At 30.6% G+C, this 20897-nt stretch overlaps 2 protein-coding genes across 6 annotated transcripts; one reads left to right on the plus strand and one right to left on the minus strand.

Annotated features, from left to right (window-relative positions):
* Positions 1–354: 354 nt before the first annotated feature.
* LOC119612073 lies at positions 355–1780 on the minus strand. Its single transcript, XM_037967789.1, has 2 exons — positions 1299–1780; positions 355–611 (listed from the first exon to the last, which is right to left on the minus strand). The coding sequence occupies exons 1-2, from the start codon at positions 1525–1527 to the stop codon at positions 598–600; spliced, it is 243 nt and encodes an 80-aa protein (XP_037823717.1). The 5' UTR covers positions 1528–1780; the 3' UTR covers positions 355–597.
* Positions 1781–13924: 12144 nt separating this feature from the next.
* LOC119612074 (probable basic-leucine zipper transcription factor L) lies at positions 13925–20449 on the plus strand. Of its 5 annotated transcripts, none has more exons than XM_037967793.1 (3): positions 13925–14052; positions 16013–17554; positions 20242–20449. In XM_037967793.1, exons 2-3 carry the CDS (start codon positions 16156–16158, stop codon positions 20286–20288), a joined length of 1446 nt encoding a protein of 481 aa, XP_037823721.1. In that variant the 5' UTR covers positions 13925–14052; positions 16013–16155; the 3' UTR covers positions 20289–20449. The 5 variants fall into 5 exon arrangements, with proteins under 5 accessions (XP_037823721.1, XP_037823718.1, XP_037823719.1 ...); XM_037967790.1 differs by having other exon boundaries at positions 13926–14985; XM_037967791.1 differs by having other exon boundaries at positions 13926–14440.
* The last annotated feature ends 448 nt before the right edge of the window (positions 20450–20897 follow it).

Here is a 20897-nt window from a genome sequence, read left to right on the forward strand (position 1 = left end):
CAGGTTAACCATTAAATGCGAAACATAACTGATAACGGCCTGTATTGACAACATATATTTAAAACAAATATCTATTAGCAAATCAATTTTGCGATAAGATTATATTGATGGTAAGGTGGTAGCCAAGTAGAACGACGTAATTAAGATTACTCAATGAAAAAGTTATTAAATGCTGAATTAACCATTTATAATTATTCTTTCGTTGATGCTAATGACTCTCAAATTGTCAATTTTTTTGTAAAATGAGATAAGTTAAACATGTTAAAATGATCCTAAAAACTATTTTATCTAAAAATTATTGGCTCAGGACAATATTCCAAATATATGACAATTTTTAGTTTATACATATTTCACCAACATTTTATTAAAATATATATATATTTTTTTAATTTTTAATACATTTATAAATAAATTAAAAACTTATATCTAACGAAAATAACATACATATTAATTTTATTAATACTACATAATTTTAAAATAATTTAAATCGTAATAATACTGCACACAGTTGTGTTGATTAATTGCCTTTTAAACAGTCTTACGAGATTCCATCCAATAAATAATAAATAAGAAATTCCTGCCAGGGAATGAATGTTTTCAACATTTTTCATCTAAAAATAATAAAAAATAAAATTTTATAAATTAACAATAACAATAATATTTAATATATAAATTACAATGTTTTTGTAAAACAACAATAACAATAAAAATTTCAATTTGTTTTTTAATTTTGATTAGATATGATGTCTTAATTTTTATGTGGTCAAAAGATAAATAGAAATGTCGCAAGTTTGTAAATAATTGATTGTTAAAAAGCAAAACTCAATCAATTGAAATGAAATTGAATAAAATACTTTAAGAAGGTATGACATTTCAATACATGTTTAATTGTAGATTACAATTGATAAGAACCAGTGAATGACCATGATGGTAGAAGTGTGTATGTGACGGAGTGTGTACGATAATGTACTACATACTTTAATACAAATGGCTTAAGTTAAATACTCTTGACGTAGGTATTTCATATTGAAATCAAAGCTTATGTGAGTATTATATTCAAGACTATTTAATTTTACTAGTTTTAAGTATATGAAACTGCCCCTAAAAGTCATATACATACTTTCACACAATACCCTGCAGTTTGACTTAAATTTCACAAACTAGTATTTTTATGCATTACGTGACAAATGATTAAAAATATATGTGTATAAATTCGGAACTGCAGGGTATTTGCAAATGCTTGCGAATGCTTTTGCAATTATTTTAAGTGCATCTTTTTGCAAAATAATTATATTTACCGGGCTTAAATGATATTACACGTCGACAGCGACCACGATGATCTCTCATTTGACATTTTGGACATGGCTCCATTTTAGGTGATGTCGCAAATAATTGTCCTTTATTTACAGATGCTTTCGTATAAAAGATGACACGTCTTGCTTCTGTTTCCGTTGGTGCACAAAAAACTATTAAAATTGTCAACATTAAAACTGTTGCAAATACTTTATGCACTTTATATGACAACATTATGGCAATGAGTGTGTGTGTGCGTTTGCTTGTATGTGTACACTTATTTGGTCTTAATATCCTTGTTAAAATAGTACTTTTGTGGTTTATTTCAGTTACGTACACGAAAATTCACTTAAAATTTCAAGCACAAAACTTTGCCGAATATAATTTTTTTTTGTAAATGTAAAAACGAGAATAATTTACGCGATTTCTTTTTAGTTTATTTTAAAATGTGGAAATATTAATGTTACTTGTTCAAATGCCGGTCTTTAACTGATTACAAATGATAGAAAATTTTTAAATTTTATATATAGAAAATTGTTTAGTGATGGTTAAGGTGGCCAGGTGGTGAGAAAAAAGTATTAATAATAAAATAATAACTTCATATCTAAGTGATTACCGAAAGATTACTTCAGATATAGATTTGGCTCGATTGTGAACCGATCTTAATGGACTCGTGTTAATTATAGACAGACTTTCATAAAATATTCTATTAAAACTAAGGTTTGCATCTTCTATTCATATATACAGGACATTTGTAAAATAACTCACTTTCAATTTTCTCTCAGTTGAGCCCTAACATGCCTTCAACAGACAGAAGGATGGACGGATATAGTTAAATTGTTATAGAATCCTATAATCACTCAGTGAATATATACTTTTCAGAATCTAACAATCATTGTGTTCATGGCATTTGGAACCTAATTGTCCGTCTTCAACAGACAGACGGACATGGCTAAATCGTCATAGAATATTATAGGGAGCCAGAAATATTCTTAAACTATCGACCAATATTTTAGCTTTAATCTAACAGACGGACGGACATAGGAAGATCATCATAAACTATTAGAACCCAGTAAATTTATACTTTTCTCATTCTATACTTCCTTTCATTTGGAACAGACAGACGTATAGACAGACATAGCTAAATTGTTATAGAATCCTATTAACACTCAGTGAATATATAATTTTCTGAATCTATCGAGCATTGTGTTCGTTTCATTTGGACCCTAACTGTTTGTCTTCAACAGACAGATGGACTTAGTTAAATCGTCATAGAATATTATAAGGACCCAGTAATATGAACTTTTCTTAATCTATCGATCAATAATTTATCTTTAATCTAACAAACGGATGGATATAGGAAGATCGTCATAGAATATTAGAACCCAGTAAATTTATACTTTTCTGGATCAGTCGATAAATGTTTCGATGTGTTATAAACACAATGACAAAATCACTATCCACTCATAATTTTTCAGGGTGACTTTCAAAATTATCTCAAATTTAAATCTGGTCACTTTAATTCCCTTTAGTTTTAATTGACAAGAATGATAAGGTGTCAGATAAAAAAAACTATATATATATATAACAAAATTAATTAAACTTTAACCAGGTGCTGCACATACAAGAAAATTTGTGCATGCTTTTAGGCCGCAATGAATCATTAAATTGTAACAATTTGTCAAATACAACTTCCTAGAATGTTTGACATGTTCCTTAGAAATGTTAATTACAAAAGAAGTTTATTTATTTAAATTATTTGTTTTCTACTTTTTTGGTCACCCTAAAATGAGAACTACTTTGAATAAAATTGTGAAATTACAAATTTGTTTAAATATTTGTTTATTTAAATTATTGCTGGTAATTAAATAAACTTTATTTTTGCTGAATTCATTTGTTCTAATTAGCACCCTGTATTTAGATGTGTTCTATCAGTGGACAAAAAAAAAAAAAAAATAGATAAGCTATAAAAAATGACACAAAATATAATTACTTTTTCTTTTAATCTATTTTTGAACAAAAACAATAAAATAATTAATTGATTAACATATCGACTACACATGTATTTGAGTAATATTTGGGTATGCTACAGGCGGTCGTTGTGACTTTTATGAACCACTGGATGGGAGATACATGTTATAGCTTTTCATATTAGTTTGACGTTGATAATGAGAAGAAATGAATTGATCAGAGCAAACTAAGAAGAGATATGCTTTAGGTATGAATTAAGACGTAATTTTTATAACCTACACTACTATAGTGGTCCTGCAGCCACCTTAAAGTATACCAATCGGCACAGAATCACTTTTGCTATGGCCGTCTGTCCGTCCGTCCGTCCGTCCGTCTGTGTATCTATGTAAACCTTGTGCGCACGCTACATGTCGCATTTTACAGATTAAAAAGCGTTACAAATCTTATGATACAATAAACATTCCTTAGTCTTATTATGTAGTTAATAGTTAAAAAACAAATGCATTATTACATGTTAAGCACTTTTAGTCACAAACGCTCTAGCACGTGTTTTATGAACAATTTAAGCCTTTGGGTATGCAATCGTATTAATGGCTATTTCTAATATTATATAATAAAATAAAAGCAGTCATTAACAGTATATACTACTGATAAGGAAATAACTATCTTTAATATTGTGACGTTGCAACGCGTTGTTATTTGCACGTCAAAATATTTGTACATCAAATCACAGTAATATTTAAACACACATACACAATATGTTATCATTAGAAGTGTTGTTAGAAAAAAATTTAAGTCATAATTTAAATTTGAATTTGTAGAATTATAATTTATATAGATCGTAACTTGTTTCAAGAAATTATTTACGTCTGCCTTTTTCAAAATCAAAAAAATATGAGTAATACCTAAAAGATATTTGCCTATAACAAATAGAGCTTTAATGAAATAAATACCCTACGATTTAAACAAATTTTGCATTGTTCACATTTTACGTTTTATAACAATAGGAACCATGCCTAATCTCAGAGCTATATATTTTCTTTACAGTTCTCTTTTTAAGTACACGATATTTATCCACAAAGTGACCAATCCCCATAACACTCCTGTTAATAACGATATTGCAATAACTATATAAATAAGTTACATAATATTATGTTCTCACGACAACTTAACAATTATGTGAGGATTATCGATCTGCTATAAGGCCACAAACCGGAGATTTTCCAATATTCAACTCAAAACTCAAAAACTTACTAAAAATATAGCAACTGAAATTGTTAAAGATCTGTCTTCCCCCCGGGGGCATCTACTTTGATGAAAGACCCTCATCTTGGTGTTATTGCAATCCCGAGGAAGAATGGTGCTACCAGTACCTCTAGTCTGCGGATCACATGTATCCTCGGCTTTTCCTTGGAATGATTTGACATGACATAATCTGTTACCATGGGAACCGGTAGCCCGTATGGCAGAGTTTTGAACTTTGTCTAGACCCGGTTATTAGACAGGTCCCTCCGGGGTGCTTGTGGTGGCAGAGGTTTAAATCCAAATTTGCGGGAACAGAATGTCAGTTAAAAGTCTGATGCGAGGTAAAGGGATAAGTACGGATAACTACTGTTGCCAAGACAACAGATACCCCACAGAGGGACTAAATATTGAAAATGAGATTGTGTTGATTGTATATGATACAGGATGAATGTAGGGGTATGCGGATCTTACCCGTCCGTATACCAAGATGTTACTCCCTATGAGTGTGTCGTTTGAATAAAAAGTATGCTGGGTTGAATGGTGATAGATAAAAGGTATCTTATACAGGTGATACCATTGGATTTTCCTTCATTGTCCAAGTATGTTCAGGGTTTACTCTGCTCATACCAGATATACCACAGTAAAGCATTGCGACATCTTTTTAAAGATCTGTCTGATCCAATTGCAATCCTCATAGCTAGTGCAGGGTATTTTATGGCCGCATGTGTTCGATATACCTTCTTAAAGTTTTCCCAGATATATTACGCTAATTATGTCACATAGCAGTAAGATAAAAATATACCACAATATAATGAATTATAATCAAAATATTTGTTTTAGGCAAAGAATACGACTAAATAAAAAAAGTTATGACGAAATTATGAAATGACTTTTGGAACAAGAACGTGATTTCAAACATTCGCATAAAATCCCCAAAAATAATAACAACATATAAAATTAGGGTGGCCCCAATAAAGAAATTAATGATGATTTTAATGGAGAGTTATGTTCGGACTTATTTTTTCAACGCAGTAAGGGGCAGCGTTAACTACTAACACATTTACTTTATTAAATTTGTACATTGAGTGAATACAATGGATCTTATTGGGCTTAAATTTTGAATACCAGAAATAATTTTCTAAATTTGTATAGATCTCGGTAATCTATGTGAAAACATAAACATAAATTATTTTTAAGAAGTAACAGCGGTATTTGTGAAATGTATATTCCCTCCACACAACATCTGAATGTGTAATATGTTGACTTTAAAAATTATATACACGATATCTCGAAAAACTAATGTTATTGAAAAATTTTGATCTAGAGTCTTCAGAAAATTGTTTTTAACATACATACAGACATTCATATATTATTATTAAGTTATATTTTTTAGGATCTACACAAATAGGTTCAGCCTTATTATTACTTTTTTAAAATTGAAAATTCAGCAAGTAATTACTTATTAGATAGAAATTCTTTTTTATGATAATTTCCCCAAAAGGTGAAAATAATTTCAAAGTCCAACTATTTACGTATAACAAATTGAGGGTTTTTTTATACTCGAGTTATTAATTGTCCAAATTTATTTACTTTACTCATCAGTCATTACTATAATTCTGAGTATTTAAAAAATACTCATCGTTTTATGTATATTGAGCAATAAGGGGATCAACCAAAACCAGACTAATGATTAATATTGATTTGTAATGAAGCTACAGTTCGCAATTTTACACAATCTATTGTCAATGATATTACTTGTCTTCGAATTGGAAATTGAATATTGTGTAAATATTTGGAATTACGACTTGTTTCATTAACAAGTGAGAGTGTTATATTCGGCTGTGCCGAATCTCATATACCCATCATCAAACCGTATGCCTTAAAAGGAATGCTCCCTTATAAACATCAGGGCGATACTACTCAACAAATTAACTGAAGAGGACCTTATATGAGAGATAGGGTTAATAATTGACCGTTTTTCATAAAATTTTTTTAGACCAATTTTGGTTCATACAAAACATCTTTACATCGAATATCACTTCCCGACACTTTCCGCATGAAATTCGGTAGAAAGATTTACGTTCCTATAAAGGTATATAAAATTTCATAACAGTTCACGTACTTTTACGTCAGCAAATATCGTTAAAGTAATTTTCTTATGGACCAATCCTCAATACATTTGGTAGAGAGGTTTTAACTCGTATAAAACATATATGAGTCGAATTTCATCGCTTTTCTGGTATTTTTAAGCCACTAATGATCATTTAAGTAATTTTTTGAAGGGCCCCTTATATGGAGAGTAGGGTCAATTAGGACCGATCCATATAAAGTTTGATCGAGAGATTTTGGCTTCATTGAAACTTATGTTTGACGAATTTCATCACTATACTCGTATTTTTAAGCCAGTAATGAGCGTTAAAGTCATATTCTGAAGAGGACCTTATATGGGGGGTAGGGTCAGTTATAGACCGATCAACATAAAATTAGGTAGAGAAGTTTTGGCTACATTTAAACTTATGTGTGTGGAATTTCTTCACTATACTCGTATTTTTAAGCCAGTAATGAGCGTTAAAGTAATTTTCTGAAGAGGGCCTTTTATGGGGATAGGACCATTAAAGCTGTTTTCGGGGGTCCACTAAGTGGACTCCACTTGTATGGGGGCTATCCGAAAACGTGGACCGATGTTTCCCATTTTCAATACCAAACAAACCTTACCTATAGAGAATATTTGTGGAAAATTTCAATCCTCTATCTCGTTCCGTTCGTGCTTTAAAGAGACAGACAGACGGACGGGCGGGAAAATTAAACCAAGGTTTGTTTACTTGTAAGACTAATTTCCATACAAAATTTGTTCTATAACCCTTTGATAAATTGTTATGAAAAACATTGTTCCGATATAAACATTATTGGGATGGCTATATAGGATTCGGTACAGCTCATAATTGTTTCATATAATTTTATGTCAATTCAAATTTTTAAATACTTATGACATGATATTGATTTATAGACAATTTTTTACTATTTAAAAATTCTTCTAGATATTCAGGTTTTCTTTATTTGAATTGTCATTTGGTACAAATTCTGTCAATAAACTATATTTATACATATTAATCTTATATGTAGTTTTTTAAAGAAAGACATATGGGTGTAATAACCCATATTTTAGAATACCATTCATAAATATTTTATTTCACACTGAAACAACAAAACACTTTTTCAAAACAAAAAATATTTATTTTTAAAGTTTTAGTTTAGTTTATTTACTAACACATGTTTGACTTATATTTAATTAAGAATATAAAATATATTTAGTTTAAAAAATTAATTGCTTAATATCGGCATTTGCCTTTATGATCCGTTTTAAGACATCTACGCGTTATAGAAAATATACTGGCTTCATTCACATCTGTTTCGTTTGATTTAAAAAATATCACCTTCTTCGAGTTGATGGGTTTTATAAAATCATTTACACTTATTAATAAAACAATAATTAATAGAGCAAAAAATCTGAATTTCATTTTGTGGTTTTGTTTTTAATATTTTCTAAATTTAAGTTGTTTAGCCGACAATGATTTAATTTGTACTAACATTATATTTAATACAATAAACAACAGCAATTTACTGATAACTTTATAAATGAATATGAGAGAGTAAGTAATTAAGTATAAACAAAATCTCTTAATATAATTAAAAAATAGGGGAATTTTGTATAGACATGAGAAATGATTTGCAATGCAAACAGAGTTGTCGGATAGTTTGAATATGATTAAAAATATTTTAGATTACAAAATCATGAAATTATATTTCATTTTATTTTTTGCATGCAATTTTCGTTAAAAAAATTTTCTCTAAACACATCTCATTGTATTTCTAATGTTATCAATAGTTTATTTTTGGTTTATTAAACTGTTTTTCCATACAAAATTCGTAATAGTTAGTTAGTTAGTTAGTTTGAAAGGAGGGTGTATATACATCAAATACGAAGAAATACACCTAGGCCTCTATCGGACCTGTTGTGCGCTCCTTAACCAGTGCCTCAGGTGGGAATCGAACCCACCACCTCCGGTCTACCAGACCGTCTTAATTCAAAAAAAGTTGTTTCGAGAAAATTTGCTATGAGTGTTTATTATTCACAGTTTTATCGAAGGCCTAAGTTCACGGTGGTCTATTTCATCCACAGGGTGAGCTTCTTTGATGACTTACCACCGCCCCTTTGTGTATCTTACATCACTTCCATTTACAACCTCGTAATCGGTGGATAGAAATACGAATTCATCAAATAAGCCGAGGTCTTGTTCTTACTCACAGAGAACTCGCTGTGATTAATCTGGTATGAACAAAGTAAACCCTGAACATACCCGAACAAGGAAGGAAAATTCAATGGTATGACTTATATAACCCCCTTACAGTCATCACCATTCAACCCAGAACATTTCTCATTCATACGACACACTCATTGAGAAAAACATCAGAAACACTCACTCTAGGTAAACGGGTGGGTAAGGTCCGCATACCCCTACATCAATCCTTTATCATATACACTTAACACCCACTCATTTCCAAATCATAGTCCCACAGTCACTCACCTGCGGAGTATCCGTTGTATCGGCAACAGCGCCGAACTTATACCGTACTATAGACTATACTGTGCATCAGTGTTTTAAACATCATTTTCTTCCCGCTAATTTGTTTTAAAACCATAGCCACCCATCCACCCCGAAGGGACCTCTACAATAAACGGAACTAGACAAAGTCAGAAACTTTACCGGTTCCCCGTGGTAACAGATTACATGGTTCGAATCATTCCAAGGAAAGGTTGAGAATACATTTGATCATACCAATTTATAGTACCAGCAGGCTAGAGCTACTGGTAGCACCTCTTTTCCCCGGGATTACAATAACACCAAGATGGGGGAAGATTCATCAAGCTAGCATGCCCCCGGAGGGTGAAACGAACTACAATAACATATTACTTTGAAGCTGCATTTAATCGTTGATGTTTTCATTGTGTTTTGCTATTTAATGAACATAGCTTATCCGAGTCTGCTATTTATAAGAATTCTGATTCTGAGTGACGGTTATATAAACTTATGGTCAACTATGGACCGATTCTAATGGAATTTATTAAAAAAAATCTGTAATAAATCGAAAACTGTGGCATACCAGGATAGATTTTGGAAGAGGCCCCCTATCGAATAGATAATTTTCGTCTTTTAAAAAATTATTTATATACGTTTTAATCTCAATGCCAATATGTTCAAGCGATTGATTGACGACAAACGGATTCAATAATCAAGCATTTCTGTTAATATTATATAGGTTCCAAATAATGTCTGTTCATGTACGGTTTATGCTGACTAGGAGAAATAAAAGACCGATTTTAATAATTTTCAACAGCCTTCGTCATTGGATCCAGAGAATAGTATGTGACCCATTTTTACAAATTATATTCAAAATTGCGATCTGTTGCGTGCACACAAGGTTTACACGGTCACAAAGACGGACATAGCTTAATAAGGACAAATATATTTGAGTGTTGCAAACATCACCACATTGTGCCGACTTTTGGATAGATAGTAGTATATTAGACGTAGTTAAAAGATAAACGGCCGAAATCGGTAGGTCCGGATGTATGGGAGCTAGGGCAGAAATTGAGCCAATCCTTATAAAATGTATTATTGGGAATTATCTATATACATATATAAAAATGAATGTGTGTTTGTTTGTATGTTTATATGTTTGTATGTTTATGTGTTTGAACGTTATAGACTACTAAACGCGTATTGCTGTATGTCTGCCAATAGGCTACTTTTTATTTCCGATCATGCCGAAAAATGACAGTGTTATTTATAATTATATCAAACTTAGTTGTGCCAATTTTTGGGAAGATAGTAGTATATTTGTCGTAGTTATGAGCTAAAAGGCCCAAATCGGTAGGCCCGGTTATAAGGGGCCTAGGGCAAAAATTGGTCCGATCCTTATAAAATTTAATGTCGACATTTATGTTTATATAAAATCTATTTGTGTCAAATTTCATCGTGATACTAGTGTTTATAAGTGAATTGTTGACATTCAAGTCATTTTCTGAGGGGGACTTTGTATGGGGGCTAGGGTCAAATAACGCATAAGACATATATAAAACTAAATTTTTCCAATTTTTGTAGAGATAGTAGATCATTTAACATAATTATGGGGTCAGAAGGCCTATTCGGGGGGTCCGGTTGTATGGGGGCTAGGTGAAATAATGGACCGATTTCAACCATTTTCAATAGCGTTCGTCCTTGGACCAAGAGAAGTGCATGTTCCAAATTTCATCAAATTATCTCAAAAATTGCGACCTGTAGAGTGCGCACAAGGTTTACATGGACACACAGACAGACGGACGGACGGACGGACGGACTGATGGACAGACGGACATAGCTTAATCGACTGAGGAAGTGATTCTGAGCCGATTGGTATACTTTAAGGTGGGTGTAGGAGCAATATTTTTGGGTGTTACAAACATCAGCACAAACGCATAATAGCCTCCCCACTATAGTGGTGTAGGGTATAATAAGGGAATATATCCATATATTAGGATCAAATATGAATCAATTCTTATAATGGTACATATGTATATTATTAATTGATTTTGTATTTTATCGCATATTTATACGTAAATTATAGCGAACATAAAACTATTTTTTTTTTTTTTTTTTTTTTTTGAAATGGACTTTGTATGTGGGATATCGTCCAATTCCGCCATACTTCTCTATCATACATCACATTATGATTTCTTAGTATTTAGAACTATAGTAACAATTATATTTATTTGTGTTTTTTGAAACTCCAAAGGTATGGTTTTATAGGAGTGTACGAAAAAATGAACCGATTTTAACTAAAACCAATAGATAGAATAAAATATTTGAATTTTTTATCCAAAAATGTTTTTTAAATAATGTTGTACTTGTTAATTGTTTACTTATTTTAATTTTACTACATAATTGAAAACAAATATTTTTATTACTAAAACATAAATGTTTCATTACGTTCAAGTAATAAAATTTATGTAAAAAGCAAGCCCAATAGAAAAATCAATAAAATGTTAGGAATTAATTAATATTAAGTTTATACAAGAAACAAACATTATAAACATAAAAAAATAGAAAAAAAAAACTTCTCAAAAAATAATTTATTTTAAAATTTATGTTGTTTTTTTCATACTATATGAAAAAGTTAATCCCAGTATGAATAATACTTTTTAAATGATTCAGAAAAGTTAATATAACGACGGACGATTTGCTACTTAATTAAAAATTATCAAAAAAAAAATTTATAACATACATACGTATGAGCTATATATTTGTTTATATTATATTTAGTTTATTTATTTATAAATCGAAAGGTGTACAATAAATTAATATTAAAAACAAAATGAACCAAAAACACAAAACACAAAATTATTTATATTTGTAAAGACAAATACAGAATATATTAATTAATCAGCAAACTACCATTAAATTTTCAGATAAATAATAGATTTTTTTTTGTTATTGTAGTTTTTAAATCATAAACACAAGAAAATTCTTTTATTTTTGTTTAGCGAGAAATGAGAATAAAATACTTAATTATTAAAATACACGAATCAGGGTAGAGATTTTAAATTGCATACACATTTTGACAGCAGTTTTTGCAAAAAAGTACAAGTAAGTATTTATAGTCGCGCATGGCCGACCATATGGTATCCTACACCAGTGATTATGTTAAAAATGTAAATATTTTTTTTTAATAATAAAGTATTTTATTTAATTTTTACCTTAATTCAGAAATATTTTAACAATTTGTTGACAAAAAAGGTATTTTCTAAATTAGTTATTTTCTAATATGGGGGGCAGGGGGTTAATATGGTCCTTTTTGGTAGAGGGAATTACATCTACATCAGTTATTTATGCAGAATATCATCGTGGCATTAGTGTTTATAAGTGAATCTTGACCATCAAGTCATTTTGTGAAGGGGACTTTGCATGGGGAATAGGATCAAATGAGGCCCGATCAGCAGTATTATTAAGACTTATATAACTAAGTTTTGCTGAGTTTTGAAGTCATACAAGAACATTTAACATACTTTTTTTGAGCTCAAAAGCCCTATTCGGCGGGGTACTGTTGTATGGGGGCTATACGAAATAATGGACCGATTTTAACCATGTGCCAAATTTCATCAAATAATGATGAAAATCTCGACCTGTAGAGTACGCACAAGGTTTACATGGATACATAGACGGACGAACGGACAGACGGACAGACAGACAGACAGACAGGCGGACATAGCTAAATTGACTAAGAAAGTGATTCTGAGCCGCTTAAGGTTGGTGTAGGATCAATATTTTTGGGTGTTATAAACATCAGCACAAACGAGTAATACCCTCACCACTATAGTGGTGTAGGGTATAATAACTATTGGTATTTTTATGATATTAGTATTCGGCTAGTGGATCATTTAAAAGTTAAAAAATTAAAACTGATCAACTATTATTTTCTTAAAGGTTAATTTATCTCATTACTTTATTTATACCCAGTGGGGAGGTTGATGATGTTTATTGCGTTCCAAACTCTCCTTAAATTATACTATTAGGCTAAGAATCACTTTCTGAGACTTTTAAGGCAAGACCGTCTGTCTGACTGTACGTAATAATGAGATAAATTGTTCAAATTGGTTTTAGACCCATTACAAGACCTACTTGAAAAATCATTATATATTATTATAGGCGATCCCTTTAAATTTTACACTCCTTTCTTATATGTTTTTAATAGATTCTGAAAAATATTCACATTACAGCTATAAATCAATTGAATTTAATTCATTCGCTTTTCTGTAAAAGATCATGCCCATTAAGAGGAGTTTCGTTCAATATAAAAGAAGATATTTGTATGTATCAGAAATAATGGGACTTTTTAATTCACCTAGGATAATCCGATCCTTGTTGGGGTTTTAAGAGAAACCAAAGTGCTAACCAAAGTTCGGGACACATATTCATCACCTATAACTAAACACTTCAAAAACCCAACGAATTCCTAATTTACCACAAAAATTTGTATGATCTTTCCTGTTTATAGAGCAAATCCTCTCCCTGACAATAAAATATGATGAGTGCGAAAATTCACTAATTTTATTATTGTGGGAGCGTAAAATAATTTCATTAAAAATTTTTGTTTTTATTTTTTTTCTGAAAAAAATACATATGTACAATGTACGAAAAATGTATACTGTAAACAACAAAATAACAACAAATAAATACAAAATTTTTTAAACTTCTCATCGGGACAGTGAGAAAAACGTACATATAATAAAAAGAAGAACACATCTGAACACATTCGAACACATGCTGATGAATGATACTTATGTTGCTTTCAGATATAAAATCCTCATAACAGTTGGGCAAAATGGCTGAGAATGGTCGGACGGTTAAATTTCGGATAAAAAATTTTTATTAATAAAAAAAAATCGCCATAAAAAATAAACGCATTCAAACGATTAATATAAAAAAGAAAAAAAAACAATAACAAGTAAAAGAAACAACAAAAATAATAATAAAAAAACACAAAATTGTTTATAAATGTCACACATATGTTAAAGACTACCAAAATAAACAACAACAACAAAAAACGAAGCCAAATCACACACGATATAAAAATAAATAAATATAATTAAGATTTCAAAAACCAAACAGCACAATTAAAAACCAACAAATTCGAAAATTTATTTCAAAAGAAAGTGAATTTTATTTGTATTGAAAAAAAGTAAGGCATTTGAAAAGTGTGTTTGATGTGCTAATTGTATTTAATTTTGGAAAACAAACAAAACAACAAAAAAAAAAAACACGACACTTTAAGATAATTTTTGCCAATAAAATATAAGATAAATTCAAAGTGTTAAATGATAAATTAAGAAAATGTGTGTTTGAATTGTCTACAATTTTAAATTGTTTTGAAGTGAATGAAACCATTTCAGTTTTGTTTTTAGTTTTCTTTTTTTTTACAAAACAACTATTGTTTCTAAACGCTTGCCTCTTGAACGTCATTATCTTTTTGAATTCTATAAATATTTAAAACATACAAAAAAATTTTAACTATAAAAATAAACTACTAACGGCTCATTGAAATTTTAAATAAATAAAAAAAAAAACAGCAGAAACAAAATTAAGAAAATTATTTTTCGTTTGCTAGTTGGCCTTTAGCCAGCGGCTAAATGTTGATCTTCATAAACAAACCGACGATCATTTGAATTGTACTCGTATATAAAAATTATTATAGAATTCTTTTTTTGATACTACTACGCTAAAGTTTATGTCCCCTTTTATTCCCGTTTCATGTGGTTTTCTTTGAATTTATTTGGGTGACATTAAAAGTCATTACTTTTTTATTTTCATTTTTGCGGAACATATACATAAATCGAGTTCAATTTGGATGACATCGTCTGCACAAATTGTTTGACAACAGGTGGATTATAGTATAAAAATGCTATGTAAATATTACACCATTTCTAACTGTATTTAGAAGCTGTTAGTTTTTGAAGCAAATATGTATGTACTTGCACGTCCAGGAATCGGTTCGATTCGGTTCAATACATATACTAACGCTTTAGAAAACAACCTTTTTCTTTATTATAAAAGAAAACCGCTCTTCTATATTATGTAAAGATCGGTCCACAATTGGCCATACAAGATGCAGCAGGAGAAATTGTTCAATTACTGCTTTAGTAAACAACTTCTTCCTTTATTATAAAAGAAAACCACTCTTCCATATTATGTGAAGATCGGTCCACAATGTCCATGCAGGATGCAGCAGGAGAAATCACTTTTATGCTCACAAAATTTTCAATTACTATTAGAGTCCGAATTACAAAAAGCATATCAACAGAAAGTGAACCTCCTTTGATTACAGTCCTTTTAAAGAGATTATCTCTTTAAATATTTTCTGAGGATCGGTTCATAATTAGATACAGGTCTGAAGTAGAATCCAATACATTGATATTAAGGCAAAATCAATTTTAAAGTTAAAGTCCTTTTAAATATATTATCTCTTTAAATATTTTTTGAGGATCGGTTCATAATTAGATACAGGTCTGAAGTAAAATCCAATACATTGAGGAACGTTCATCCAAAGCATTAACAATTTGAGAAATATGATCAAAAGAGATATTATTAATATGATCTCAAGAAAAAGCCTTTTTATATATTTAGTGACGATCGGTCCATAATGTTGGATCCAATAGCGGAAATCACTTATACCAACAATTTGTTTATACCATAGTAAACCTTCAAAAATTTTAAACAACAAAAATTTATTCAATATGTCAATATCAAGACATTTTTTTTTGTGATGATCGTTCCATATTTTAAAACTCACTCAACCAAAGCAATTAAAAATATAATTAGAAATGGTGTAAATATTTTTTAATACCATTTCAAAACTGAATCATATTTTTATTTCTTATTTTTTCTTAAATATTTTAAAAATCATTTAGAGAGATTAAACGAAAAATAAATAAACTTAAAATACTCTTAGCGAGAGATAGTTGTCACATACATATACAAGAGAGCAGAAGGTGAATTTCGAAAATAGAATCGCACAAGTGTTTCCTTATGTGATTTACATACTATTTCAACAATGTCAGATTTGTTTATGGATATGCATCGTCGTCGTCGACGTTGGCATAGCCATCAGACCACACCACCAACATCCACATCAGCAACACCAACATCACCGTCAACAACTACAACAACAACAACATCAACCTCAGAATCACCAAGTTCAACACAACATATAAACGATCACAACACATTTAGTCATCATAATTATATGACAACAAATGGTGAAGCTGATGCAGCTTCTAATGCCAATTATAATTATAATAAACAAAATGAACCTAAAGGGGGAAAACATGAAAATTATGATTATGATGACAATGATGAATTTGCCAATATATTAAGTTTGAAATTGCGAAAACCCAAACATTGGAAATGGGAGCTATCTACCTCGAAATCATGTTCCAATATAGCTTTACCACGTATTTTACTGTACGATCATAAAGGTAAACTTTTGGTAGATGCCCAGGATGATAATGAAAGTGTTTATAAGCAAGAGGATTTTGAAAAGTCAAAACGTGATAAATCGAAAAAACGTTCTCATCAAACGAAACATGAACGATCTGCCACCACAAATCTAACGCATTCCATACGTAAAGCTTTGGAAAAAGAATTTAATGGTTTACAAATTCAAGAAGCCACGCCATCTCCCGAACCTTATGCCAACATGTCCAATTATTCACATCGTAGTCGTAAAGCAATTGACTTTAATACAACCGATTTACCGGATTATGGTCTCTCGAGAAGATCTTCTTCTTTAAGAGGAGTTCGTTTCAATATAGAAGACGACGATGATCAAGCGTATTATGCGTCACAAATACCCGAATTTTTACCCACTCCACCTTCGACAACAACACCCACCTCATCGTCATCGGGTCCACGAGAGAAACGAAAATATCGTCGTTCCCAAAGTTCGGGTAGATCATCAGCACATTCGGAATCCATACTCGAAAGATTCAGTTATCAAAAAGGACGTTTTTCATCGCCCGAATACGCAGAAGAAAAAGAAGTTCAACATGGTCCACGTTACTTTTTGCGTACTAGCAAAGCTGGTACTTTGGTAGTGCAAGAAGATAGTTTTAGTCAACATCCCAGAAGAAGAAGGCGTACAATAAAAAATCGCTCTACCGAGTCACTGCAAAGTGGACAGAAATCTTTACTTTCATCTACGCCTCCAGCACAAACGCAATCGGCCTGCAATAGTCCAACTCGAGCGAGCGATTTAAGTCGTAATACTAGTAGAAAACAACAACCCATACGTCGTCATTTGACTGATGGAAATATTTTATTAAATAAACAATTATCAACATCTGAGGAAGATATTGCAACAGCAGCAGTAGCTGTTGGCCAAAAACAACTAATGGAAAATGTTAATTCAAGACATTTGCGTAAATATGGACAGGCACGTAATCAAGCAAAAGGTGGGTAGATTTTACATACATATAGTACATATCACAAATTTATTTATTTAATAAGATGACTGACGATGATGCAGTAGGAATACAATGTATCGTTTTATATACTAGAATAGTCGGATAATGTGTTTTTAAATTTTTAATTTATTATATAATATGACTTACATTGAAAAATTATTATAAGGACTTTCTATGAGTGGTATTTAGCAGTAATTAACCTATCTTTAAATTAGACTATGACTATGACGCAAATTAATTTGTTCAGTTTTTTTTAAATTTCGGTTCGGACTGAATTTTTATTATTCAATATTTTTTCGAATGTTACTGAAAGTCCTATATGAAAGGGGCCTTGAACTTTCTATCCCTGTAAGCAATCATTGTTACTTGTTATTTTCTAATGGAGTCTTAAACTTTGATGTACATAGCGGACATAAGACATATTCTAACCCATGATTCTCTGGTCTGGTTAAAGACGTTATTTTTTCTTGTTCAATACAATTACAAATTATATTCTAACCTAATTACCGACCAGGGCGACGATGACCATACGCCCGTTGTAGTGTAGCAGACCAGAGCCTCTGGTGGGAATCGAAGCCACAACACCCAGACTGACCGGCTAGCATACTATCAACTAGCCTATCGGGGCACCCAAGGCCACCTTTTTGTTTACCCATTTGTTTGCCTTGATTTTATTGGCTTCATGATCACAACAATTCTAGCTAGAGTCCCTGAATGTCAAATACAATTCAACTAAATCTGCGGTTAGAAACATGAAGCCGCTCGAATTTACACTCGACTGCATTAGTCAGACACCATGCTACAAGAGGAATGCAAACCAAGCTTTGATAGCACCCAAATCATCTCACCAACTAAATAGAAAAGGTTGCACCATTTTCTGATCTGAAATTTACAACATCGATATGGTTATCACAAGAATCCGAAAAATGACCTCTAAAGGTCTATCTTGGCTCCTCAACTCCAACTTATTTAGGTCGAAATATAGTCTTACTTCTACTACCCTACACCAACTTAAACGAAATTTTATTGAATTATTATGGGTTCCATGGCATTCGGGTAAGTGTAGTTGAAAACTACATTTACCCGAATTGCTACAAGCAATGCGAAGCTTTGCGCACACAAGCAAAAGTTTGTAGTGCAAAGCTTCGCATCGCTTGAAGCGCCCACTCTGTAGTTAACCTAATGCACAATTATGGTTTCGCAATTGAAAGTATCTGTTTCGAAAAATAATAATTATATTCTCCTGGCCATGTTTACGAATATGATTGGCGAATGGGTAAAATTGAAATGGAATGGTTCAGTTTAACAAATTATCTGATTTGTCTCTTACAACAAATGACCTTTACACTCCTGACCCTTTATAGAAATTTTGAACACACCTCTTTCAACTCTGTCTACGGTCTATTTCATGATCTTGACTGTTTTAGTACAGAATATAATCAAATTTGTTTTTAACAAATTATTGCCTCAAGGATCACACAAATCGCAAGGTCGGCCACATTAGACAGGGAAAATTTGAAGAGTATCAAAATGGTCTCATAGTATGTTAGCCAAATTGAGACCTAACAGCAACTTTGATCGGTGGACATACAGAAATTGTCAATATTTAATACAGAAAATTTCAATCAATATTGAATTTTTAACACTTCTTTCAACTCTGTCTACGGTCTATTTCATGATCTTGACTGTTTTAGTACAGAATATAATCAAATTTGTTTTTAACAAACTATTGCCTCAGGAATCACATAAATCGCAAGGTCGGCCACTTTAGACAAGGAAAATTTGAAGAGTAGCATAATGGTCTCATAGTATGCTAGCCAAATTAAGGCCTAACAGCAACTTTGATCTGCGAAGGAGTTGATATTTGTTGATCATATTTGTTTTGATAATATCTCCGATACTTATAGATATAACTCTGTTAGATATTCTTAAAAGAATATGCCTGACTTAGAATTTTATAAGGACCATTCTAAAGAAAATACTTTTGTGGCTATTTCAATAAAAATGGCTAAAACTGAAATCTCTGTATTATAAACAAAATTTTAGAATAAACATAATGATAATACAAATTTTCAGTAAACTAAAATAAATAATGAGAAAACAGGTGGACAAATTTTGCAAAAAGTATAAAATAGGCAAAAATACGATTATTTTATCTTCCAAATGTGAAATTAGGTTTTCATGTTGCAATAAATATTTAGAAATAATTCATTAAAAATCTAAATTAGATTAGAATCACATGTGTCAGCCTATTTATTAATGACACAAAAATGTCTGGATAGGGAATCTTATATATAATATACCAGGGGTATACACGAACATAAACATACTTATTATATACATATACACAGTAATATATGATAATTTAATGTTTTTCTTTTATTGTTTTTAGGAAAAGAAAAATTAGCTTTAAACTTATTTTGGATGTTGTCCAAATGCTAAATAGCAATTTTGTTTCTAAAGAAATTTTCGTATAAATTCTCGTTCTTAAGCAAAATATTTTGATCAATTATTTAAAAACTGTCAAAATTTAGAAATTTCTTTATGACGGAACAGTTTTTTCTGAATCCTTAAAAAGAAATTATTTCGACTGATAATGAAAGATTATATTTTAAAGTGCTGTATAACAATTATTTATTAATCTATAATAATTTTTTTATTTTTCTTATTTACAGATTTAGATTATTCAGCCGATGTTCATCAAAATGGCAAAGTTAGATGAAATTATTGGTAAAAGTTTCGAGACGAGTATTGTTCATTAATTGATATATATATATTGTATATTTAAAGACATGGTTGTGACAAATATAATAATGCAAAATACTTAAATTAATGATGTAAAAATATGTGTAAATAAAATTTTAAAATAATTTTTAAACATTATTACGTTTACTTTGTAATTTTATTTCTGAAACTTAAAATAAAAGGTGCTCATTATCACTTTAAAATGGAAATGTTGTAAAAGTGGAAATTTTCAGAAAAAAAAAACATTCAGAATTTACGAAAGTATGTATATTCAGTGGCAATATAAATACAAAAATGGATGCGCTAGCAGTAGTGGGCGTGGCACATACCGACGCAAAAACAACAATGGAAATTATTTGGGATGTTGATCCTTTCATATGTTAAGAACTCCCTGCCTAAAAGTATACATTAAAAAAATTACCATTAAACTTAACAACATCATTATAAAGTAAAAATCAACGATCATCAACGTAAGATCATGATCTTAATTTATATTATCGCAAAAACCAATTGTCTTATTTTGTGTGTATGTGCTTTTTTTTATTTTACTCATATAAAGAGTCACTACAATTTACTAAAATATTTC

This window comes from Lucilia sericata, unplaced genomic scaffold (assembly GCF_015586225.1).
Source record: "Lucilia sericata isolate MDLA Ls3-8-SP2 unplaced genomic scaffold, ASM1558622v1 Contig001597F_arrow, whole genome shotgun sequence".
NCBI classification, from domain to species: domain Eukaryota; kingdom Metazoa; phylum Arthropoda; class Insecta; order Diptera; family Calliphoridae; genus Lucilia; species Lucilia sericata.